Consider the following 20,170-nt stretch of genomic DNA (forward strand, 5'->3'; position numbering starts at 1 on the left):
TGCATGCATCCATTGAGTGATGAGGCCGGCATACAAGATCACTTCATGTATCCAAGTAGAACGGGAGGAATGTACAAAAGTGTGACATCTGCTCTCTATTCCAGAGCGCTCAACGGCCCACAGACCGATTTCAAGTCTGGACATGGCAACTTGTAGTCGAAACAAGGTTGCCAGAAAGAGATTGCATGTTACTTGACCCCGGCAAGTACCTTCCTATATCCGACTCCCCGACCGCTCTCGACGGGACAGTTCCGTGCCGCTCCGATCCGAATAGCACGACCAACCCGGCCTCATGCACGCCATCCAGTCTCTGTTACCTAGGTCCCTCAGACCTTGTCAAGTCTATCCTTCCCGTCACGAATATGCATCCAGAAGGTCTTAGGTAAAGTAACATACGTATCGGGCAGCAAGACTATAAGAGCCCCCGCGTGTCAGGTTGGCATCCCGACCCGCCGATAAATGGAACGAGGCTCTCCTCTTGTTCCGTGCCCTGAATGATTCTTGGCAGACGTATCGAAGCTCCAACTGGATTCGTATCTCTTACAAGTTCCAGACGATTTCTGTTATTCACAGCCAAGAAGTCGGTGTTCAGTGTTACTCCTCGGATGCTGCGTAGTCCCGCCCTGGTAGCCGGCTACTCGCACGATGGTACGGCTACTAGCTTACATCTGTTTCTTTGGCGCTCTTCGCATGAGTTCGCTCTGGATAGAAGCACTCGACTCGCTGGAGAGCAAGCTGGCCAAGGTAAGTCTGATGGGCTTAGCCAAGCCTAAATCAGGCTTCAAAGTCCAAGTGCGGTATCCGCCATCCAAAGAAGGTGCCTTGTCAGAGTCCAGGGCACCAAGACGGGGGAAACCACGATGATCAGACGTCTCTTGAAATACCTGACAGATTGGCCAGAAAATACGAAAAAGAAAAATGAGCTGCCTGTGGCATTATGTAGGACCACCAAATTCGAACTCGCAACCTTTGCAGGACCCAATTACACGTTAATATTTCCTTCACTAGGTCATAGACACATTCAGGCGGTTCTCATGCCCTCCCTCTGGCAAATTCTGTCCTACAGATGTATGGGTCGAATGGTCGTGGTGTATTCGTGGATGTTTATTCCATATCGCACGTGACCTATTCCGGTATGGACCAAGCACTGAAGGAATCTCATCAGTTCATCGTTTTATCACTCAACTCTAGAGTCTGTAGAAGGGTTCATTTGTAAACACCTTTCCTGGCTGAAGTCGTACTATCTTATCTTCAAGGACCCAAGTCGACCCTGAAGATCGCTAGGTTTCCACAACACCACCTCAAGTCATAACCAGTCACCTCAACATCAGCGATGTGAAATCAACTCAAATCATGAAGTCACTATATAGTCAGCCTAGACGTACCGGTCGAAAAAATTTGAAGTCTGACGAGATTCCGCAGCCGTCTCAAGCTCAACCGAATGCGTCCAGACGCGGCTTTCCCTCCTATGAACCCCCTATTCATAATCACCTATGTGGTGGTTTTTTTCTTCCCGGCTTTACAGGCGCAAAAGATCGGCCTTAACGGGATCAGGCTTTCAAGGGAAATCACACGATACGGTACACTTTATAATTACACAAAACGCGCAATGTGCCCCAAGCGCGCGCTCAACGATAATTACCTGTATGCAACCTCGATTATTGAACAATTTTCCGTCAAGTAACATCATTCATGGAAGGGACTTTCAGCATTGATGGCCTTGGAATGTTGACTTGCGAGTTGCAAGTCTAGGCCATATCCTTTTGCCAAGACAGGCAATTTAGCCATGACTCGAGACGAAGTCTTCGCGGGTTCTTATATTTGGCGACACGCCGGCCTCGACGACGCTCTTGTGAATTAGTATATTAGAGTTCCTCAGAGCCCAGCTCCAGCTCCATCGGCATTGGTGTTGCATGTTCAGCCAAGAAGAAAGGCCCAGTGACTTTTAGATTACAGGATGTTGGCACAGGAGCAAAGACTCACTTAGACTATTCTGTAGATAAAGTAAGTACTCTTTTTCTTCCAGTTACAGGTCCGCTCATCTAAAATCTCATTTCAACATCGTAGCTTAGGCTACATAGAGTTAGCTCGTGGTTGTTGGAGTGATTCACAACCGCAGTGCCGGTATGTCTACTCACGAAGTGTGAGCTTTCTCTCACTTGCCCGATCCAAGACATATTTAAAGCCTCCTTCCCCACGATATGAGAGAGGTATACGGCGTAACACGGCGTAACCTCCAAGCCATCTCGAACGCACAAATACCTTAGATCCTCGAAATCGACATGAAGCTATCCGTCCTCGCCGGCATCGCCCTCTTCAGTAGTTCAGCTCTTGGCTTGATGAGATGGGAATGCAGACAGACACCGAACTCTGGTTGGGGCGTAAGTCACAACCTCGTCTTCTATATTCCTACGACCCTCATTCTTTCAGTCATTTGAAAGCAACTAGCATGATTCGGTCAAGACTAACTTCGGAACCTGATAGGCGTCCAACTGCTCTCCAGATGACCAACGTCAGTGCACCACTTCAGCGTGTAACAGCAACGTGAGTTCCATTACATGACGATCGCGCATGCTGCGAATAGATGATTAATAGTGTGAACAGTGTCAGCGCGGCGCTCCTTGGAGCAACGCCCGCGGATATGCGTAAGTCTTACAAGATTCACATTCAGCGGCCTCAATTATTGCCGAGCCTTGTTTCTAGACATGCTGACGATATTTGCCTCCCTGCAGAAACGTAGACCTTGGGGATGCTTGCGACTGCTATTGCTGGAATTGAGGCGGGGACATATGACTGCGAAAAAAAATGTATTCATCATCAGAAGGTCATTATAAAAACAATACGAAAGAGTCCCAATCTCCATCTCACGCTTGCTTGACAGCCACGATATCAACATCCCGATACCCAACTTCTACTTCCAAAGCAACATCTTCTCCCGATGAAAGTGTTCGTGACAAACTCAGTTGTCCATCAATAAACACATTCCATGTCCCAGGCCCCAAGTTCCTGAGAACAGGCTTGATTGTCCTCGTCGAGCCATCCCACGACCTAACGGTAAGCACCAGCATCCTCTCCTCCTCGCTCCAATCTCCACGCAAGAAGTCAACGCCATCAGCCAAAGTGACTGCATCAACAAACGGCCGCGTCGAGACGTCTTGCGCAGTCCAAGGCCGCTCCCAAATAATCTTCTGCCCGTCCTCGACATTCAACCTTGCGTACCCGATCGCCGCGTTGCCGGAAAACGGGTCCATGTGCGTCCACCTCATCTCCTCGTCAAACGGCTCGTCGTTGCGCGGGTAATACAGCCCGCCGCGCTCCCACTTGGACCCCAACTCTTCGTCCGCGTATTTGAGCAACGCCGTCAACTCGGCTTCCTTGCCTAGCTCGGAGAGCCACTGGACAACATACCCAAACGTGGGCTTGGTATACGGAAAGCCTCCCTTCTTACCCGCCTCGGCCTCCTTGGCGTTGCGCACCGCCCGTTCGAGCGTCTCGCGCGAGTCCGGCGCCGCGCCGTCCTCCTTGACCAGCTTTCTGAACTCGTTGCCGACGACAGGTGGGTTCAGACGAACCTCGCCTCCTCCCGTGTTGGTGACGTACCCGAGGGCCTGGTCTTCGTAGTGAGACCTCACGACGGACCCGTTCCACGAGTTCATAAAGGCCGAGCCCCACGCCGTCCATGCGGGATCTTTGGGGCGGATAGTGAAGTCCTGCTTGACCATCCACGCGTCAGGCAGGAGGCCATCGGAGCCGACGAGCCCTTTCTTGTCCCATGCTGCTTTGTACTTTAACAAAACGTCGTCTACGACCGAAGTGCCCAGACGAGCGTCTCTCAGACGCATCCCGATCAGCTTGCACAACTCGTCAGCGCACAACTCTCAGTTGTCAGTAGGCACATGTTGGTACTTACAGGAAACTGGTTGCAAACCACAAACACCATGTTCGGCTCACAGCATACCCCAATCCACCCGTTCCCCTCCATCTCCTTGAGGATAGCATCCTGCAAGCTGCCCGCGTCATACGAGAACTTCTCCGGCCCCATCCCAAAAAACAACGGATTCCACAAAAACTCCAACGATCCCGGCCTCTCAAACTCGTCATCGTCAAACAACATCCCATACAACGCCACCATCATCAGCAAATGCCCGCTGTACATGATATTCTCCCTCACAACGGGGTCAGCCCACGGCTTCCTCAGCTCCTTCAGGTCCGGATCGGTCGCGACCCCGGCCATGCTCGTGTTGAACCAGTACGCCCACACGGCGCGCAGGAGCATCTTGCGGATCGTCTGGCGCATGAGCGTCTTGTAGACGCTGCGGAGGGCCGGTTGGCGGTGGAAGTGCGCGGCGCCGGCGGCGTAGGCCATGGTCGCGAGCTGGTAGCGGTAGGCGTCGAGGAATTCCTGGAGGGGCTCCTGCGAGCCCATGAGGTTCCAGTCGTTGTCGGGCTGGGTGACGAGGTTGTGGAAGTGGCGGAGGTGGCCTGCTTGTTCTCGTGTTAGTTTGGGGTGTTTGGATAGGTCTGGTGCTCGTGGCTGCTCCTGAGTTTCGGTCGTCATTGTGATGGTGGTGGTTGAAGACATGGCTACGATTCGATTCGGGTTGCGGTTGTGAGAACAACGGAAATAACTAGTTTTGGTTTCTACAGAGGCGCGAAACCGCTACATTTGACCAATACATCACTTCTGTAAGAATGCTGCGGACATCATAAATAAGTCCCAAAAGATTCACGGGGTTCGGATTTGAAACGGGGCTATCCGCCCCATGATCGGCCGTAACAAGCCGGACTACACCGGACCGTGGACCCCGATCAACCGATGTCAGACGAGGACGGACTTACGACGACCTGGAAGGAGTCGAAGGAACACAATCAAGTCTCCATCGGCACTACTCGGCAGGGGTGTTGCATTGCCCGAGCGCCCGGGAGACTCGATGTTTTCCTTCCTGTTGGAGAAGAAGTTGCCGCAGGCGCGGAGTTTAGTCGTAGTCGAGCGGGGATATGTCTCCTGTCAGCATCCTCCTTGCGACTCCCCCGCGTTGGCTGGTTTTCTGTCTTACTAGAAGGATCATTGTTGCCTAAAGAGGGCAATCGTAGTTGTAACGACCAACCGAGGACAGCTACGGATATTTGAGCTGTCAGTTATAGGAACCCCTCTACAATACCTCAGTAGGGTGGCTTTCACTCGATAGTAATCGTGGTCACGCTTCTCGGTGAGGAGGTTTATGTGTAATGTGTGCATTATCGAATTCAAGAAACCTCACTTGGACGTCTTGTCAATGTGATCGAGAAAGGACGCCTGGATTTTTATCTGCAGGTGAACGGACGCTTAGGGCAAGAGGAAGAACATCTTCTTTATTGCTTCATGATACCATAGCAAGCATATATTACCAGCCATGGGCTTTTCATAACCTCACATGCTCATCTTCAAAGATCAAAAGAACTTGCTTGCAATGCGTTGGAATAATGCAACTCCTGAAGTGTCCCTATCGGCAAACCATGAAACACACAAATCCTCACCCCGTACCCAAACTCCAAATTCAGTCCCAGACTCCGTCCAAAGCCTTTTTACCCAGTCCGTCATTGATCTTCGGTATCCATCATTGCAAACTCCCAGACAGTTCAAGCCGTAGCTCTGCAATACACCATCACCACCAAACACGACCTCCTCACTCAAACTTGCCCGACCCAAAGAGGCCATTGACAGCCTGGTGTCTCCTCTCAGCACCCTTCCACTTCCTCGCCTCCCTCCTCTTCTCATTCTCCTGGATCGCCGCTCGGCGCTCATTCTCTCTCGCCAAAGCACTAACACCCGACTTCTTGCTCGCGTTCTTCTTGATTTTGCCATCGTCGCCGAAACCACCGCCACCGCCGCCACGAGCAGAGAAAGCCGCAGCGCCGCCGTTGCCGGCTCCGCTGCTACCGATACCGCCACCGATACTGCCGCCACCGGAACCCTGCGAACTCAACACAGACGAGTTCGTCGTCGCGCGCCGGAGCAGTGCAGGGACCCTGAAGCTGCTGCCGCCGCTAGAAGCCGAGGCGGCGGCGTTTGGCATAGCAAAGGCGAGCTTGGAGGACGTTGTCGACATGTTGGAGGATGACTGCCGTTTCATGGTGAGGCGGTCGACGACCACCTGACGCGAGTTGGTGCGGCGCGGGTTCTTGCCCGGGGAGCGGTTCTCCTTGTTAGAAGGTTGCGCCTCCTCGTCATCCGCCTCGCTGTCCGAGTGCGGGTCCGTGGCAGGAATCACTTCGTTCAGGTCCTCGAGCAGACTCGAGACGGACTCGCGAATCTCGCCCAGGTTGGAGGGCCTCTTGCCGTCCTTTGTCCTCCGCGCGTTGGTGGTGGACGGTACGTTGGCAGCGTTGGAGGCGAGAGGTGCACGTTGCGCTCCGGGCTGGCTGTCTGGGACAGTGGTCTGCTGCTGCTGTTGCTCTTGAGACTGCGAGTCCTCCGTCTCCGTTGGCTCGGGCGCGAAGTCGAGGAAGTCCATCTCCTCGTCACTGCCGCGGTCCTCAATGGTGCGGAGGAAGGCCTGGTTGCCGGGTTTCTCGGCAATTTTCTTGATGCGCTCATCCGCGAAGAGGGCCTGCTGCATTTTCTGGAACTGACGACGCTTCAAACGCCGACGAGCCTCGCCGCCGTCGTCTGAGTCAGAGAGGTCATAGTCGGCGCCGCGCTTGCGGCGGAGCATACCGGTTGTGATGTCATGGAAGAGCTTGTCGACCATCTTCTCATCGCTCTGACGCTCGTTGTCCCTGAGAATTTTGTTAGCTGAGAATACTAAAGCCAAGACAGAGATCACTTACGCGTGAAGGGCAGCAAGTTTGCGCTCATCATCAGCAGTCATGCCGTTCTCGTCGTCAATCATCTCCTTGACGGAGGCAGCATCACTGTCGTCATCGCTGTCCTCGCCATCCGCACCTCCAAGTCCTGCATACTCATCCTCGGACTCGTCGGCCTGCTCCTCCACCATCTCCTTGGCCTTGCTCTTCTTGCGGTTATACTCCTCCGCCTTCTTGAGCTGCTTCTGCTTCTTGACAGCCTCCTTCATGACGTTGAAGGCCGTCGTTTTGAAACCGAATTCGTCTACCTCGGGGCTGGCCCTGGAGTCCTCGACATCTTCGTCATCCGCGACAGCGGCTACGACGTCAATCTTGCGGCGCAGTTTACCCCTGCGGACGAGGGGCGAATCTTGCACTGAATCGACCTCGGCGTCCCTGTCCAGGACCATGGTATCCACGGTCGACGGGGGCGGCTCGACGAAGCGCTGCTTCAACGGCGTGTAGTCCTGCGGCCCGGCATCCTGAGTGGCATCCATAGAAGTTTGAGTGAACGGGTCGTCGTCGCGCAAGAGGCTGTCAAATCCACGCGCTTGGGATTGGGTGAAATGCAGGCGCACGCCCTCTGCGGAATCAGGCTGCGTGTCGGCTCTCTGGGTATCACCGCCCTGGCTGTCAAGAATCATGCTGTCGTGTTGTTGAGTAAGACCCATCAAGTTGGAGTCGGGAAGGCTGTCGAAATCCGGCATAGGTGACTGAGAGGGGATCGTACCAGGAGCTGCCTGGCTGTCGTCCATTGTACCAGCGAAGATCTGGGTCAGACCCAGACCAGCGGCACCCGTAACGGGCAGTCCGGGAATGAATGTCTTCTTGGCAGAGCGCAATACCGAGGTGGGAACGGCGGGTGATTTGGTGTTGGGTGCAGCAGGGGATTGTTGGGTTGCAGTCCTGGGTCTTGGCGTCGCTTCGATTCTGTCCTCGTCTTCATCATCCGAGATGACTTGGCTCTTCTTTGATCGACGGATGTTGCGCGTGGGAAGACCCATGTCGTCCTCGGACTCGGGATCATTCTCGACTTCTTGGGCCTCAACCTCGGCCTCAGGGTGTTCTGAGCCGCTGTCATCAGCTTCGTTGTCGAACAACGCAACACCTTCCATTTCCACCTCGGAGCCACCATCTTCATCTTCATCGACATTCTCGTCTTCAGAGCCAGACAGCTCAAGCTCGACCTCAACGCCTCCCTCCGCCTCCTCCTCGGAACCGTCGTACGACTCATCGTCACTGTCGTCCCAGACGTCGAGCTCGCCATTCTTCCTCTTCTCCTTCTTCTCCTGCTTGGCAGCTGCTCTCTCGCGCTCCATAATCTCTTCGGCTTCCCTCCTAGCGCGAGAGACAATATCCTCAACCTCTTGCATCTCGCGTTCACGCTCCTCGGCGGTCTGCACGACGATGCCCTTCGACTTGAGGTACTCGAGACGCTTTTCGCGCTCGATCTTGGCTTGTTGACGGGCGCGCTGCTGTAGCGTCATCTGCAATTGAGCCGTGGTGATTGTTGCCTTTTCGTATTTCCTCTTCCTCTCCTTTGTCGGCGATCCCACCCGAGCGAGGCGACGCAGATTAAGTAGAGACCGAGATGCATCTGCCTTGTTCCCCGGAGCCCTATTAAAGATGGCGTCAAATTTGCCGTTCTTGGCGATGGCCAACTCGTCGTCGTCGTCAAGGTCAATGACTGCATGGTTTACTGAGACTGAGGGCAGCTTGATGCGGACTTGACGTCTGGGTTTGACATCCTTGACGATAGTCTCTTCAGGAGGTGCAACGACCTTTCCCTTGCCCTTGTTAAGTCTTCTCGATGCCTCAAACACGTCGTCGAGGGAAAGCATGTCAGCATCGTCGTCTGGGTCAATGGCGGGCTGCGCGACAGTCGTGGGCTCTTGAACCTTGGTAGGGGAGGCAGCCTTGACGACAGGCGGGGAGCTGGGCGGCGTCTCAGGGTCCTTCATCTCAGCGTCGGTCTGGTGCGCTGAGACGGGTGTGGTAGGGCGGCTGGAGCTCGACAACTTGGGATCAGACTTGGGTTGAGCACCGAAGTTGAAGCGCTGGAGGAAATCCGCCTTTGTGAATTTCTTCCTCGTCTTGGCCTCGTGGGCAAGCTGCATGTTACGAGCCATGCGCTGGGTCTCGCGAGCCATCTCCTCGACGGCCTTCTTCCCGGCCTTCCTTGTAGGCCTAACGGCCTGGCTGAGCTTCCGGCCACCCTCGTCATCGGTGATGTCAGAGACGTTGCCGACGTCCTCATCGTCGTCAAAGAGGTCGACGTTGCTGAGGGGCTCGCGTTCCATTCGCTCGGCGCGCTTTCTCTCCTCCTCAGCTTCGCGTGCGAGTCTCTCTTGTTTCTTGCGCTCGACGAGTGCCTGGAATCTGGCGTTCTTTGTGATTGCGGGGAGGGAGTCAGAGTCGGAGGCGTCGTCTGCTGTTGTCGTGGTAGTAGGTTTCACAGGTGTCTGCCGGTCCGGAGAAACGAACAGCCCAGGACTCGACCGTGCGGCTGGGCTCTGTGGTGGTGGCGGCGTGGTCTGTCTATCCTGCTTCCTTTGCAGCCGCCGCGGTGCTACCGGGATGTCGTCTTCCTCTTCCGCATCCCCCATGGTCGCGTCCTCATCCTCTTCGTCATCGTCGTTGTTGGAGCCAAGTCGTCTTTGGATTCGGTCCATAAAGCTCTCGGGCTCGTCCTCTGCGTCTGAAGGCTCGGCGCCGCCCTTTAGCTGGGCAGCGAGCCGTCCTCTGGGGCGGAAGACAACTTCTTCTTCCGAGTCACTTGCTTGAGTGTCTCGTGGTGGTGACTTGCTCTTCTTTCGGGTCTGCTTGGGTTCGTCGTCCTCTGAACTCGTGTCAATGGCAGCCAAACGGGCTTCCATTCGTGCCTTCATCGTCTCTGGCGCTGGGCTCGCGCTGGGAGAGCGCGATGCGGCCTTCTCAGAAGCCATGGTGAATGTGGCTATGATTATAGAAAGGCAGAAAGCCGGGTATCAAAACATGAAAAGACTAATGTGAAGTTGCTTGAAGTGCTGTGTACTTGCAGGTACCGAAATTGCGTGAGGAGTGTTTTGGTAGAGGTGAGTGTAGGGTGGTGGGTGGTGGTGGTATTAGTGGAGTGAAAGTCAATTAAGAGCTCTTCGACGCGTCTGGCCGACGCGACGTGTTGGTGTGTGCTACCTGTGGGACGAGACGGGTCGGTGGCTTATCGCGAAACGCGGCACCACTAAACACGCCGATAAGAACTGCTAAGGTAAAGTGACGCAGGACCCACCCGGAGTTCACACCGACCGGAGCTCTTATCGATAAGCGTCCCAGTGGATGCCGCTGGCTTCGGTGACATCCCGTTACTTGTAAGGTGACCGGAGACTGAGAAGACGACCAACTATCCACTACATATAAACGGGAGAGATTAAAGCATTAGGTTCGCTCAACGTAAGTAGCTTGGGCCATGGGAGTTCTATTTGGTGTCTACCTCAGAATCGTGAATACACAGGCACCAATGCTACACGGGAAGCCTATATACCCCCCCTCAACTCCATTCCTGTCACCAGAACAGCAGGCGCCCGTCTAGGTCGGCGGGTCAGGTCAAACTGACTGGGTGGTGGAATGGTTTGAGGTCAACAATCAAATCGCCAACCAGCCTACTCGACGACAGGCTTAGCGCATACGAGAGTACCCGAGTTCGAATCCCAGCATGAGCACCAAGAGATGTAGCCCCCAAATCGGCGCCGGGGGGGCGAACTCTTTTTGAATCCTCTCCCAGTACTTAATCACAGCCTTATATTGTTATGATATTCATTACTTTGTCATCGCTCTGAGGGTCTTCACCCGACCATCTCTACTTCTCCTCATCATCCAACCAACCTCCTCCCCAAATCCCTCCTCTCCAACCCAGGCACCCTCTCTCTAATCGACTTTGCAAATGTATCCACAGACCACGCCCTCCCATCATCATTGTAACCAAAATCCAACACATAATACCCGACCATGACCACCAAAATCAACGGCGCCGAGGTCACAAAGTACACCCAAAACAGCTCCCCGCCAGGCCCAAACGGCTTCTCAATCGAAAACACGGACGCAGTGTACGCCAGCGGGATGAACACCAATCCCAGCAGCGTCACCGCCTTGGTGCTCTTGGCCTCGCGGATGCTCCGCTGCTGCTCTTTGTACGCCTGCCTGTTGCCCGTGATGCCCGCCAGCCCCGTCACCGCCGCGTTGAGCATTTCAGTCCGGTGGCGTAGTTCCCGGAAGCGGAGGTGCAGGAACTGGAAATCTGCTGAGCTGTCTGACCAAGCGGTGACGTTGGGTCGCTCCGGCCCCGTCTTCGGTCCCGGGCCCGACCCCGGCTGCGGTGGTATACCGATGGGCGGCGCAGTGGATCCTGTCGCCGGTGGTTGTGTCGGCGACAACGGGATCCCGAGCTGCAGCATGATTCCTTCCACGTCCTCGAGATACTCCCCCGTCCGCCTCTCCCACCCCTGCATATCGCTCCAGAGCGCCTCGACCTTGGTCATGGGCAGCTTCGCGAGGTCCTGCTTGCGCGTGAGACCCCGTTGTACAGCCGAGAGCGTCGCCCGCAGGTGTTCCGTCTGCTTGAGCAGGTGCGAGGCCACAATCTTGCTCACAAAGACGTTGACGACGGATTCGGACTCTGCGGTATCTACCAGCCCCGCGTGTGTCTCGAGATAGAAGGCGAGATCTTCGAGCATAGAAGTCCGCGGGGGTCCACAGTGGTGGCTGTGGTTGCTACCTCTTTCTCTTGCGATACTGATTTGCGATTCTTCTGGGACGAAGTCGAGGTAGCCGCCCTGGTAGGGCCAGGTCTTGACTGGGTGCTCTATTTTGTAATCATCCCCTGTTCGGACACTTCGTACCGGAGGATCACAAAGTACGAGGCCTACTCATGATCAGCGTCAGTACAAGTTGAAGAATCCGACCAGGCAAGAACTCACAATCCCAACCACCACCCCCAGTCCTCCTCGACCAAACACCACACTTCCTCCTCACGACACCCACATTCAAAAACCGATCAAACTCGTCGTCGGGCGAATTGTCCCACCGAAACTCCCTCGACACCCCAATATGCCGCCCCGTCGCGGCGCACACCCACCGAAAACTCGTCGGCCGCGTATCAAACGTCACGACCTCGTAGTACTTCATCTCCACATGGCCCCGACTCCGAACCACCGACGGCAGCTGCGCGCCGTCGCTTTCGCCCGTCCAGTTGACGTTGTGCACGACCACGCGCTCATGCTCGACGAATACCGAGGGATGCAGCGAGAAGTGGTGGCCGAACACACCTGCGAATCCAGGGCCGAGGCCCTCGAGGATGTAAATGTTTTGCTGTCCTTGCTGTCCTTGCTGTGATGCTGTATTGTAGTGGAGGTGTGTTTCTAGGTCGGCTGGTTCCTCAAATTGTGCTGTTCTGATAAAGTTGCCGTTGTCGCCGAGGCTGAGCTTGACGACTCGGACGCCGTCATCTGTGAAGGGGATGCGTTGGATTTGAGCCTTGGGGTCGCGCTGTCTAAGTCGAGGGTCTGAGCAACACAGGGGCCGGACAAAGTCATCGTAGGCGCCTTCGGCAAGCCATCCTCCATCTTTATCCATGTCGACCAATTGAGTCACGAGCCAATGTATTTGGACGATTAACTGGGCATGCTCAATGTAAAGATCGAGAGTACCGTAAGCAGACAGCAACGACCGAGCCGTGAGTGAGGCGCTGACAAGAGTCACGCTGTCTAACCTCAACTCATGAGAATCAGCTCTGAGTCGTGGGGTATTTGAGTAACTTCAAGCTGATGAAAGCAAAGCAGGCTGCCGTAGGATTCTTCGATCTGCGTACCCAGGGGCTGAGAGATGGCGGGATAGAAGTGCAGTCACGCTTCCCCATCCCGCCCTGAATTGAAGCTATAGAAAAGTGTCTTTGCCCGATTTGGACACCGAGCGTGGCTTTGCTCACTCCCGGTATTCAGGCTGCCTGATAGGTACGAGTGTCACCCCTCACCTTACGCCAATAATAATTCCTACACCTGCGTGCCCTTCGAAATTATTTCAATCTCTCCGAGAATAATTCTCTCGTCAAAAGACAGGCGGCGCAGCGACAAACATGCCAACATGGAGTACTCCTCGTCCCTCGAAAGCCTTAGACCAACAATTGCATGCTCCCAAAATCAAGTTAGCTCACTCTATGACATTGACGAAAGTTCCCAACTCCCGACTTATCAATTAAACATTCGGTGATTCCTCAAGCGTTGTATTGGCTCTGTGCCTTGATCGCCTCGCCGATATTGATCCAGTCGAGCTTTTCTCAGTCAGCCTTACACAAACAAGACATTGACGCCGTGCGAACACAACCAACTCGGTGTCCGAAAAGAGGGAGACTTACCAAAACGACATTCGCTGTCCTTCCCCACATCCCTCTGCACAAGTTGACCTGCTTGTCAATGGACGACAAGGAATTTGTCTTTGGCGCTTCAATTTGATTGGGGATCTTAATGCCTGCGAAGAGCTCAATGTCGAGGAAGTGGTTGACAAGGTACATGTAGCCATTGGGATCGACACCCTGTGGCCGGTCGATGTTGCAGTTGGGAAAATTCGCATTCGTCTCCCCAAAGGGAGTCTCCCAGTAGTACTGGAATTCGTCTAGAATGTAGTCGACTTTACTCGTGTCGGCGTGATAGTCTGTCGTACTCAGTCACTGCCCATGAGTTACAAAAGATGCTTAGAGACATACCCATGAAAACGACCAGTCTCGTCCCGTCATCAATCAAAGTCTGGAGTGTAGGCCACTGGTCTATAGCCACTTTCTCCCCAGGCTTGAAGACGTACTTATCCAACCCCGTACTCTTGAAAGTGTCGCCAAATTGAGTGACCGGCATTGCGTCAATGTTAGTGAGAAGCAAGGTGACCACTTCACGCGGATGCGCCTCCATCCAAGTGTCTATCTCTTCGAGATACTTGGACAAGGGCCCCGAGTCTAACAGAGCGCAGTCCGTATGGCACATCTGGATCTGTCCGTCCTTGTTCTGGGTCTGAGCTTGTAGGAAGCGTACGCCGAGATCGAGCTGGTCCGTTACCGACACATATTGATTGTGGGCCGGAGTGATGCCAACAAAGGCACTGTTGTGGGATCCGACAAACGTCACGTCAGAATACTTCTTCGCGCAGAGAGCGTCGTTGCCGTTACAAGCCGCCGCGGCGACAACGCCTACGAAGGCCGGCAGGAAGAAAACAACGCGCATAGTGATATGGCAGCGACGGATACAGACGAAGGAATCAGGGTCGTCATCTTCTCGAGGTTCCCACCAGCTAGTATATAATCAAGGTAATCAGGCACAGCAATTTTTCAGCCGTCAGGGGCCTGGCGATAGCTTAAAGTGACATCTCGGACGGGTTAGCGAATAAAAAGTCATATCGGACATCTGCCAACACTCTGGACGAAAACCTTGGGAGGCCAACAGACCGAATTTGGAAGCGCGTTTTGATCTAGAGCTGAATGACCCCTCATAATGGAACGGTCCGACATGTGAGCGATGGCACCCAAGAGCCATGTTTCTGCGGACTGTTGCCATTGAAGTGACGGCTCGTGTTCGTGTGATTGGGTCATGGCGTAACCTGGAGATCAGGTAGGTGGAATTAAGACGGAGAGGGGTTCTCGAAGGCTTGAGATGCCTGTCCAGACGGGCAGCTTTGCCACATCCATCGACCAGTCAGTTGGACTAGCTTCTGTGAATTCATGGCCATAACCTAACGCATGTATGGGCATTTAAACTTGCCATCGACGCTTGGGAACAAAGGTGAGGGGAATAGAAGAGCGATTATCGTTTTCTTGGCAACGGGATAGAGTCAACGTGGCCGGCATTTCAACGCTTCGAAGGCCTCCGCGGTCAATGATGCTTGGTCTTTTGTGGCCCATGGCTGCCAACTTCATGCGCCACACCTCTCTTGTTGGAGGATATTGTTGTTGGAGAGGGTGGATTGGCTGCCGTGAGAAGAATTGAAGAAAAGAGGCCTGCTTTAGTCGTTAAGTGAAACATGGAGGTTGACGAATGACGGTCTCGGAACGGGAGGCTTCGAAAGGGGCGGGTGGCGGAAGTCATCAGGGCACGGCAGGCGCACGGCAGGCGCAGAAGGGGCCACTGGGGGCTGCAAAGGCGCTAACGCCGGTAGTGGCAGGGGCCGTTCAGGGGAGAAGCTCTTGGTGGGCAGCTGGCATCCACACTTGCTGACCTTATTCGCTGGGGCCATCTGCAGCTCTATGTGGCTGCAATCTCCTCCTGCCCTCTACGGTAATGTGATCTTCTTCCCAGACCAACGTCACGAGAGACATCGTTGCAGCTACAACCCTCAAACTCGACAACCTCGGTCACTGCTGCTCTTGAAAAATTCATCACGGCATCATCTTCGTTCGCGCACGTGGTTCACCTTCTTGCTGTGGTCCGCCTGCAGATGTTGATGTTACACAGACTCTGGCTATGTTCAGGTTGCGACCGTGTTCACGATACTTTCTGCTTGGTGATAATCTCAAGTGTCTACAGTCGTTCGGGCTGCATCGAGACTTTGCTCAAGAACATCCATACATCTCGGGATGATTCTAGCTTCATGACAGTCTGAACTTGTGAAGAACGTCCCTCTTGGCGGGCAGGCGTTGACAACGAGACGAGCCACACGCGTTTGTCGTCTAGGCGCCTACGAAAAGCATGCACGGCTCACATTTGACGATATTTCCTCTGCTATGATGCTCCAAAGCAAGGGGATCTGGACGATGATCCCTATGCCGCACTGAGAAAATGGGTTCCTTACCGAAAGTTGAACAGGGTCTAGTTCAACCAAGGTATTCACTAGGCTCAACACCTTTTGTCAGGAAATCGTCGCAACTGAATCAGAATCCGCGCTATTCGTCCCTTCACCACTTTGGTCTCCGTCTCATTGAAGCAATTTCGAGGCGCAGTGCTCTTCGCACTTCGGACGAAGCCAAGACACGCAACCTTACGGGCAAGAAGACCTCGGATCGTGACAATGGGATGCTAGCAACGGCCAAAGGAGGCCCCCTTCGTCTTATTTGTCCTGCTAGCCTCCACCGATGGACCCGTTCTACCCGGTAGCTCCGTTTGTGTGTTGCACGAAGCTAGACAACCTTAACGTGCTCCCGGCAGTCGTCTTCCAGAGTATGTCCATTTCATGGTAGAATGGCTTGGTCACTTCTTGTTCCCGATCCTTGTGAGATCTTTGGCCGGGCTACCCTGATCATCGTCGAGCACACCGACCCGGACTTTGGGGTTCATGGTACGCGTACAGCATGACTGACGCGTTGAAATCAACGATCTAGTCCTCCAACTTGCCACTATGAGCTTGGAAAGATTTGTGTATCTGAAAACCCGGGCCGGGTTTGAAGCAATAAGCACGATCTGGTTGACGAAACTCATCCGCATATCGTGGAAGAATTGCACTGATCGATGGGGGCCCTCAACACTGGTGATCTTCGATGAAAAAGACCGTCTAGACACCGAAAGCGAGAATGCGATGATGCCGCGAAGGAGTTCACAGATCAGCATGGCTTCCAAACCCGACGAGCGCGCAGCAATGACAATTCATGAGACAAGCGAGATGGAACCCACCATGACCAGGTCGAGGTCTGGGGATCACCAAAACTAAACAAACTCAGATTGCGACCCATCGAGGCTGCAGATTTCTCACCTGTGTCGCAAAAGGGAGCTAGGTGGCCTGCACAGCCCTCAGAACAAGCATATCCGCCGATCGACGTCATCCCCATTTGGTTATGCTTGCTTTCTTGCGCAGCGGATTTACCGGCAGATCCCCCTCCTCAGTCCCTCACACCGTCGAGTTCGACTACACCACCTTGTCCACCTTGTCCACCTTGTCCACCTTGCCGGGGCCCTCGGTCGGCTAAACTGCGTAGAGAGCAGAGGGGGAAGGGCAAAGGGGGAAACAACCGTGCGCATCGTGGACGAAACATGGAATTCCTCCGACGTCCGAGTTCGTGCCTCTCTTTGCCTAGAGTTTCGCCAAGGGCTGTCAATCGGCTCGTCGAAGGCTTGTCACAACTCGAGTCGAGACGGCATCCCATTGCCGAGCTTTCGTCCCGCCTACTGGTCCTGCCAAGCCATGTCAACGGCCGGCTGGGAATGTCACAATGTCACGTCGTTCACGTCTCTTCGATGACGGTTCGAAGTTTGTCGTGAACTATCCCCTGATCAACATCCCACCACCACGGGCGCAGGCCATCTAACTTTCATGAGTAATATCGGCCCAGCTCCCTATGGAGAAAGGGACCACAATCTAAGTCTATCCGTCTTCTTTCCGAAGACCGAAACGAAAGCGGAGTCTTATCTACCTTGTGTCCGGATAGAATCTCTGCCTACGCACTCTCAACTTCTACCTCATATGTCCTTCCGCCTCTGAGTGGAACCCGGCCACGGTGAGTCGAGTTGTGTCGAGAGATCCGGGGCCCTTACCCAACAAGGCATGGTGGCATGGCCTCGACGCTCTCCCGTACTCGGAGTATGGATACCTGAGGGGCGCCCACTTGCCTCCCGGAGCTTCCTGAGCACGAATGGAGACGCTTCTCTCGCGAATTCCGTGGTGTTTGGGCCCGTCTCAACCTCCATCAGAATCAGTCAGCGGCGTATCTGGCCCAAGCTCGCTGGTCAGGACCAGCGACCTCACACGCCTCACGTTTGAGGATCTACACCATCCTAGCGTCGTTCTCAAATCTTTTGCAGGATGACATGGGATGGCCCTTGTCCTTCCCAGGAACGCTCCCGCCGCTAAACCTTGTCCGACATCATCGTCGCCCTCATCGACGCCGAGCCCCAAACAACCGTGGAGACTCCTTAGCCTTACTCCTGAAGAGAGCCTCCTCGCTTCCCCACAACAATGATTTTCAGAGATCTACCAATCGGGTCCGAGATCACCAAGAGCTTGTTCCTGCATGATCCATTCTCGCCGTCTTTGCCGGAGGGAAACTGGACTCGGTCTATGTAACTTCCTGGCGCGTGGCGTTTCTCCCTAGCCTGGCCATCGCTCAGGACCCGCAAACCCCTTCGAAACGATCGAAAACCAATCGCATCTTTGGAAAGCTCGTCTTTGCTGGTGCACACAGCCTGCGTCGTCCAGTCGTCAGATCAATGCTTCAACTGATCTTTCGTGAGAAGTCAGCGGCAAGATGCTTCACTCAGGAGAACGACGCAACGGCCGCAATCCCTGGCCTTGGGAGATGGGCCCGTAGTTTGCCAAGCCCCATCAAATGTCTCCCAAGACTGTCCAAGACCTGTCATCCAGAGTATCGACAAGTTTGTATAAGAATCACTCGCATGTCCGGTCAAACTTTCATCTTTTCCCTTCTCATCAGCATCTCATCTTCACTTCAGCCTTCTTTCATCTGCCTTTCTTTCCGACACGAGCCCGGAGCTCCTACACGGCCTTTTACACTTTAATAGTACACATTCTTAGTTTCACTCAACTTTCACCAATCTTTTCAACCGCCAAAATGAAGTACGGCTCAGCTCTCCTCCTCGCGGCTTTCGCTGCCACCAACGTCTTTGCCCACGGTGTCATCGACGGTGTTCAGGGTGCCAACGGCGTCAACCTTCCCGGTCTTTCTTGTAAGTCATCAAACCACATCGAAAAGACACAAAGAGCTCCTACTAACAGTTTCCAGTGATCGATGATACCCCTCGTGACTGCGCCTCTCCCCGCTGCGGCTCCGAGGCCGATACCTCCATCATCCGTGACCGCGAGCTCGGCACTGCCAAGGCCTCCGCTCTTGGCCGCACCCAGGGCGGTGGTCCCGTCGATGCCGCTGCCATGATGGCAACCTTCATGAACGGTGCCGCCGGCAACACAACCGCCACCAAGGCTGCTCGTGAGATCCACGAGGCCAACCTCGCTCGCCGCTACGCCAACATCGCCGCCCGCCAGGCCGGCAAGGGCACCAAGACCCCCAAGGGTACCGTCGAGACTGGTGTCAAGGCTGCCACCGGTATGGCTGCCCAGCAGGGCATGCCCACCACCGCCGACGACGGCACCATCTCCATGACCTTCCACCAGGTCAACCAGGATGGTGCTGGCCCCCTCAAGGCTGACATTGACGGCACCTCCGGCGGTACCGACCCCTCTGCCTTCAAGACCGCCGAGGTCACCCAGAACGTCCCCGGTATCGGTATCGGCGGTCTCTCCGGTGCCTCCACCATGGACTTCCCCGTCAAGGTCCAGATGCCCGCTGGCATGACCTGCGACGCCAACGTCGGTGGCGCCAGCAACGTCTGCGTCGCTCGCCTTCGCAACGCCGCCCTCGCCGGTCCCTTCGGTGGCTCCGTCGCCTTCACCCAGTCCACCGCCGCCCGCAAGCGCGCCGTCGAGTTCAACCTCAAGAAGCGCTCCGAGCGCCGCTCCGCCCGCGACTTCAAGGCCTAAAGTGGTTTCGCACTTTTTTCCGAGCATCGGACAAGTAATTTGCGCACGGCTACGCAGCAGGGAGGGAAGAAGGTCGCCATTTACATATTTCGGTGTCGACGGATTGGGTTTATCGAGTAGCCTTGCCAGGGGCATTGGTGCTGCGATCTAACAACCGTCGAACGGGGGGGTTAAACAGTCCAAACAGACTGGGTTCTGGCTTCATTGCTTGCTACTCACTCTCTCTCTTGTATCATTGCATTCCATCCTTTACATGATATCCTGTGGATACGTTGGGAATTTGTCTATAGTCCTGCTACATAGAAGTGTTGATGAAATAACGATGCTTTGTGGTTCTTGAAAACTGTTCTCTTAATCTACTGGCTGCTGTGATCTCGAGCTTCAACTACCATTCTCACAAATAGGAGAAATTGGCTTTCCTCATCGATCGGGTCCAAACGAGCAAGCACCTCGGATTTCGAGAAATAAGCATTCCGTTCACAAGGAGACTGCCAGCTACGGGGTGGAGCAAAACGGGCGGAAGTGGGAAGATCTGCAACACTCCCGCGGAAGCGCCTGGACGAGGCCAAGTTTTACCCACGTAGATCCCGCTGGGTGGTGGCCTGGCTCACACAGCGCCACACTATCCAGCATGAAATCTGCCGACTACCCTTCCCCCAGGGACCTACAGAAACTATGGCTCAACTGGCCTCTACTAGATCCTATTCCGATTCGGGGATTCCCACCACGAAGGAAGTTGCTTCCGGTTCGAGAATTAGTCAGTTCTTCCCAGCGTCGTGTCTGCCCGGCGGCCAATGTGAGGTTCGGATGTGTGAGATGCGTGTGAAGGAAACGCGCGAGTCGACCTCGGCGAACCCGGCGGCCCTCCCACTTTCCACGTACTTTTTCGTCTGAACTCTTTGATGCGGCG

The 20,170-nt window shown here is 54.6% G+C and overlaps 6 protein-coding genes across 6 annotated transcripts; 2 read left to right on the forward strand and 4 right to left on the reverse strand.

Annotated features, from left to right (window-relative positions):
- Positions 1–2,282: 2,282 nt before the first annotated feature.
- Positions 2,283–2,778, forward strand: CABS01_01757 (uncharacterized protein; the record flags this gene model as incomplete). The annotated part of the gene is made up of 4 exons (XM_060535137.1): positions 2,283–2,381; positions 2,485–2,544; positions 2,605–2,645; positions 2,733–2,778. 4 exons carry the CDS (start codon positions 2,283–2,285, stop codon positions 2,776–2,778), a joined length of 246 nt encoding a protein of 81 aa, XP_060398326.1.
- An 86-nt stretch (positions 2,779–2,864) lies between these two features.
- Positions 2,865–4,582, reverse strand: CABS01_01758 (uncharacterized protein; the record flags this gene model as incomplete). The annotated part of the gene is made up of 2 exons (XM_060535138.1): positions 2,865–3,851; positions 3,911–4,582. 2 exons carry the CDS (start codon positions 4,580–4,582, stop codon positions 2,865–2,867), a joined length of 1,659 nt encoding a protein of 552 aa, XP_060398327.1.
- Positions 4,583–5,666: 1,084 nt separating this feature from the next.
- Positions 5,667–9,770, reverse strand: CABS01_01759 (MRC1-like domain-containing protein; the record flags this gene model as incomplete). Its single annotated transcript, XM_060535139.1, has 2 exons — positions 5,667–6,759; positions 6,811–9,770. The coding sequence occupies 2 exons, from the start codon at positions 9,768–9,770 to the stop codon at positions 5,667–5,669; spliced, it is 4,053 nt and encodes a 1,350-aa protein (XP_060398328.1).
- A 903-nt stretch (positions 9,771–10,673) lies between these two features.
- On the reverse strand, positions 10,674–12,432 carry CABS01_01760 (uncharacterized protein; the record flags this gene model as incomplete). The annotated part of the gene is made up of 2 exons (XM_060535140.1): positions 10,674–11,722; positions 11,778–12,432. 2 exons carry the CDS (start codon positions 12,430–12,432, stop codon positions 10,674–10,676), a joined length of 1,704 nt encoding a protein of 567 aa, XP_060398329.1.
- A 637-nt stretch (positions 12,433–13,069) lies between these two features.
- On the reverse strand, positions 13,070–14,066 carry CABS01_01761 (uncharacterized protein; the record flags this gene model as incomplete). Its single annotated transcript, XM_060535141.1, has 3 exons — positions 13,070–13,126; positions 13,211–13,506; positions 13,559–14,066. The coding sequence occupies 3 exons, from the start codon at positions 14,064–14,066 to the stop codon at positions 13,070–13,072; spliced, it is 861 nt and encodes a 286-aa protein (XP_060398330.1).
- Positions 14,067–18,334: 4,268 nt separating this feature from the next.
- Positions 18,335–19,260, forward strand: CABS01_01762 (uncharacterized protein; the record flags this gene model as incomplete). The annotated part of the gene is made up of 2 exons (XM_060535142.1): positions 18,335–18,449; positions 18,506–19,260. The coding sequence occupies 2 exons, from the start codon at positions 18,335–18,337 to the stop codon at positions 19,258–19,260; spliced, it is 870 nt and encodes a 289-aa protein (XP_060398331.1).
- Positions 19,261–20,170: the final 910 nt, after the last annotated feature.

This window comes from Colletotrichum abscissum (assembly GCF_030869225.1).
Source record: "Colletotrichum abscissum strain IMI 504890 chromosome Unknown Scaffold_3.1, whole genome shotgun sequence".
Classification (NCBI taxonomy): domain Eukaryota; kingdom Fungi; phylum Ascomycota; class Sordariomycetes; order Glomerellales; family Glomerellaceae; genus Colletotrichum; species Colletotrichum abscissum.